A 4,108-nucleotide genomic window follows, 5' to 3' on the forward strand; every position below is an offset into this window, starting at 1 on the left:
CAAGTGTCTATCTCGTCGCTTTAAAAAAGGATCATTATTTTCTATATTCTTATTCTTATATAAAGAATATAATCTATATTCTTCGATTTGTTCTGCCTTTTGATAGATTTTTACTTGTTTTTCTTTTAAGCCTTCACAATTATTTGTTTGCCGCTAGCTCTTTCTTCGTCTCTTGCCTCTTTCCGAGAGGTTTTTCCAGAAAAACCTTTTGGATCGTTAATATTGCATGATCGAATATTTTCTAATTGTCGCTTAGTACCTCCGCTGCCGTTACTTGAACAGTCAGCAACGCCGGATGAATGAGCAATTAATCACCGGGCCAGGACAGACGGATCGGCTCTATCACTAATCGCGTCACTCTCCTCGTCTCGTCCTCATTCCATCGTGCCATTGTTCTCATCCACGAAGCTGCTTGCAATTCTAATCGCGGTGGATCATCGCCGCAACGTCCATTCCTCGTCCAGCTCGCGACGCACTCCTGAAATCGTCGCGCACAAAACTCTATTTCCGATGGCGTATCTTTTTTTTCTGGCATTCGCGGTTTGGCTTCTTCGCACGTCGTCGCTATTTCCTTCGCTTACGTGAATCTCTTAGTTCGACGGGATGAGCAACTTTTCGAATCATTTGTCACGAAGGTACGCAATGGAGGGACCTAAACTCAACTTGCGATTTTTAATTATAATTGTATTAAAAAATTGAAAATTCATAAAATGACATATTTGAAATCCAAATTTTTCAAACATATGTCGAATTTCCCGCCAAAGTTGTTGCCAAAACCATTTATCTAATCAATAATAATTGGAACCAATTTATCTACTGTTTGCATACGGTTTGTTGAAATTTTATGAATAGTGAAATTCATCAATTCATATCGATGATATAACACAAATGTGATAAGCTGGGGTTTATCACCTTAAACTTACATAAGCAGCGTCTACAATGAAATTGTGATCAATCATATAGTCGATTATTTTTTTCATATTCAATCATAATTGGTCAATTTTTTGTGACTTGTGAAGCTTAAGTTTAATTTTACACTTTAAAATCTCATTGTAGAACCGTATTATATCAAACGATGAAACACTTATGTTTTGCGCGATCGTTATCATTAACATTTCAGTACAATTCGGCATAATTACTAATAAAGAATTTGGTCGAACACAATAGTGTTATATATATTAAAAATATTATTAAAAAGTTATGTACACTGATTTAATTTGAACGTGAAAATTGAAAGGTGAACTACAACTACTATTTCGAAAACTACTACAATTACGAATTATAAATTTACAAATTACAAAATACATACTTTATCTAACAGTACTATAAGTATATTGAAAATTTCGCAGTTTAACCCGATGGTTTATATGTATTTCTATTCTCAGAAAACACAAAGTCACATGTAATATATACCTTAATATATAACACACATGTTATACTACAGTTATATTCTTGAGTAACAAATTACTAACTAATATATTACATGTAACTTGGTGTTAAATTAAATATTTTTACTTACTTCAATATGATTTTAATATGTATCATGTGGGCACTAAGTGTGTCCAATCAAATTCGGTATATAAGTAGAATATGCGATAGAATACTTATCTCACTTTGAAAACTTCCTTATATTGAAAACCGTGACATGAGTATATGCTTTATCGCCAACATATAATATTTAATATGTGTCGGCAAAATGCTCCTGTATCTTGTCTCGATAAGTAAAACCGCAAGTCAACGCTTCCGTATAACCAAGGGCAACATATCAATTTTATGATAAGACCTATCGGGAAGCGTCTATGTATGTGTATAATGTATACAGAATATTTCACTTCATGCTTTGAGATCGAACATTCTAGTTAGAGAATGAGATATAAACTGGAGAAAATATTTTAATTTCAAGGATATTACATAATCAAATCAATGTTTCTTTTTTAATAAATACTTTTAACATTTAATATATTTTTCTTCTTTTAAAAATACTGCAGGATAATATTGTAGAAGATGGCACGTGTGCGAACTTAAGAAAATAAACATTTCAGAGAACGACTGATTTTATATGATAAATCAATTTATTTTAATAATTTGTGTGCCTGTGTTTGTACAGTATAATAATAATAATAATAATAATAATAATAATAATAATAATAATAGTAGAGAAGTAGTAGTAGCAATAGTAACAATAAGAGTAGTAGTTTAATAATAGATAATAGTAGGGTAGCAGTAGCAGCCGTACAAGTGACAATAGTAAAATGATTTTTACTACAGAAATAGCATCCGTCATTCATCTCGTCCACTTTGACGTTTGAATCTCGAAGAGGAGCCCGACGGTTGCCGGAAGTAGATGGAAAACGTCGACATTTGTAGGCATTTCTACCGACTTAGCCACTGACTACGCTTCGATCTTTGTTCGATAAGTGTTAACGAGACTGTGCAACGATCATTTCTTGAAATTTTTGAGATACGTTATTTCTTAACATCCATAAGGTGCACTGAAGCAGCCAGCAGATTTATTCCTCTTCTTCCTCCTCCTCTTCTTCTTCCTCCTCTTCTTCCTCCTCTTCCTCCTCTTCCTCTTCCTCCTCTTCAACTTCCTCCTCCTCTTCCTTTACCTCCTCCTCCTCTTCTTCATCGAATTGCGGCTCCTCGAGATCATCAACGGCGGCCTTCACGTCTTCCTCGCCCTCCGGTGATTCGGGATCACCAGCCTTCTTGCCTGGTCTCTCACCGAACCACTTAGGTAACTTCGCTATTATTCATGCAAAGTGACGGATTAATTTTGCACAATTCGGCGAAGAACACGAGTACGATAAATGTATATTGGATTATAATTCCTCGAGACTAATAATGACAAGTGCGAAGGAATTTTCAAATATTATTCGAATATTCGATTCGGATATTCGAAATTAAAGTAAAAATGTCTTATCGTTATGGAATATAAATTTCTACTAATTTTTGAATTATAATCGATCATTATTATACGTATAAGGGGAAGATAAAAGTTTTCTTGAATTTTTCTCTATAATTTTATGTTTATTATGTGTACTTCGATGTTTCGAGGAGCACCAGAAGCTCTTTTAAAGCTCTTAGTTCTAGTGCCGGCTCGAAATTTCGAAAGCGAATTTCATACGTACTCTTCTGACGACCCATAAACTGCTCCTTTTGTTGGGCCCACATCTTCTCGATGATCTCCTTCTGCTGTTCGGTCAGACCCTGAAACATCAACGGACAAAATGGCATGCTAGGGGTTACTTTCACACATCAGGATCGCCTGGGAAAACCCTCTCTCTCTTTATTGTTGCTTTCTCTGGGTTGTACAAATCTTCCCGTGGCGAAGTTAGGGCTGACAGTTACGATCGACAGAATTAATGTCACAAAGGTCATCTATTTTCATGATCGTGTCTTCCAGATTACGATCTTCGACGCTCGTTTCTGACATTCGAAGAATGGATTCTCGGATTTCGCGCGCAGAATGAGGATAAATCAAACATCCATCCTTAACTGTTCAGGGGAAAAAAATATCGAGGAAGTTGTGATTTCAGAACGTGAAGTGACATGAAACAAATTTGCAGACGCCGACACAGTTATTAAGAGCGAGATTATTTTCGTGATTGGTGACTGCTGTCACATCTCTCTTGGGCAGTGAAGAAAATTGTCATCGGTGTATGAGCCACAAATACGATTTGCCGTGCTTTTATATACACCATTGAGACAACACGAACACAGCAATAACTTGGCTGGCAGCCATTTCGACCGTTTAGTCAACGAGAACAAGGAACAAGTACATAAATTAGAAACACGGTCATCCGTGAGATTTTGGAGATTACAATCAGCAAGACAAGCAAGGGGAAATAGATACAGTGACAGAGAGATCACGATTGGACTCACTTTTGTTGCGCTTCATAAATTGTTCTGTTTTCTGTTTCCACGTTTTCTCGTTGGTCTCCGCTAAGAGCGTGTCATAGCCCTGTGATTTAATCGACAATATGCTCACTAATCGTTAGCTTTATACATTATGTATATATTAAGTTTATCCCCACAATGTCTTATAATTTATTTATTAATTACGTAACGGAAACGAATTCCTATTTATATATATATATATATA

At 35.6% G+C, this 4,108-nt stretch overlaps 1 protein-coding gene across 6 annotated transcripts in view; it reads right to left on the reverse strand.

Moving 5' to 3' along the window:
• Positions 1 to 2,143: 2,143 nt before the first annotated feature.
• LOC108695191 (troponin T) overlaps positions 2,144 to 4,108 on the reverse strand; it is a 15,481-nt gene continuing 13,516 nt past the window's right edge. For 4 of the 6 annotated variants that reach the window (XM_018204971.1, XM_018204972.1, XM_018204969.1 and 1 more), the window contains exons 12-13: positions 3,889 to 3,967; positions 2,145 to 2,749 (exon numbers count right to left, since the gene is read on the reverse strand). In XM_018204971.1, the coding sequence (XP_018060460.1) occupies positions 2,511 to 2,749; positions 3,889 to 3,967 (318 nt within the window). In that variant the 3' untranslated portion in view covers positions 2,145 to 2,510. Of the gene's footprint in view, positions 2,750 to 3,134; positions 3,214 to 3,888; positions 3,968 to 4,108 lie in introns of all 6 variants that reach the window. The other 2 variants (XM_018204973.1, XM_018204968.1) reach the window with 2 other exon arrangements.

The sequence above is a fragment of the Atta colombica genome, unplaced genomic scaffold (genome assembly GCF_001594045.1).
Source record: "Atta colombica isolate Treedump-2 unplaced genomic scaffold, Acol1.0 scaffold126, whole genome shotgun sequence".
Lineage (NCBI taxonomy): Eukaryota > Metazoa > Arthropoda > Insecta > Hymenoptera > Formicidae > Atta > Atta colombica.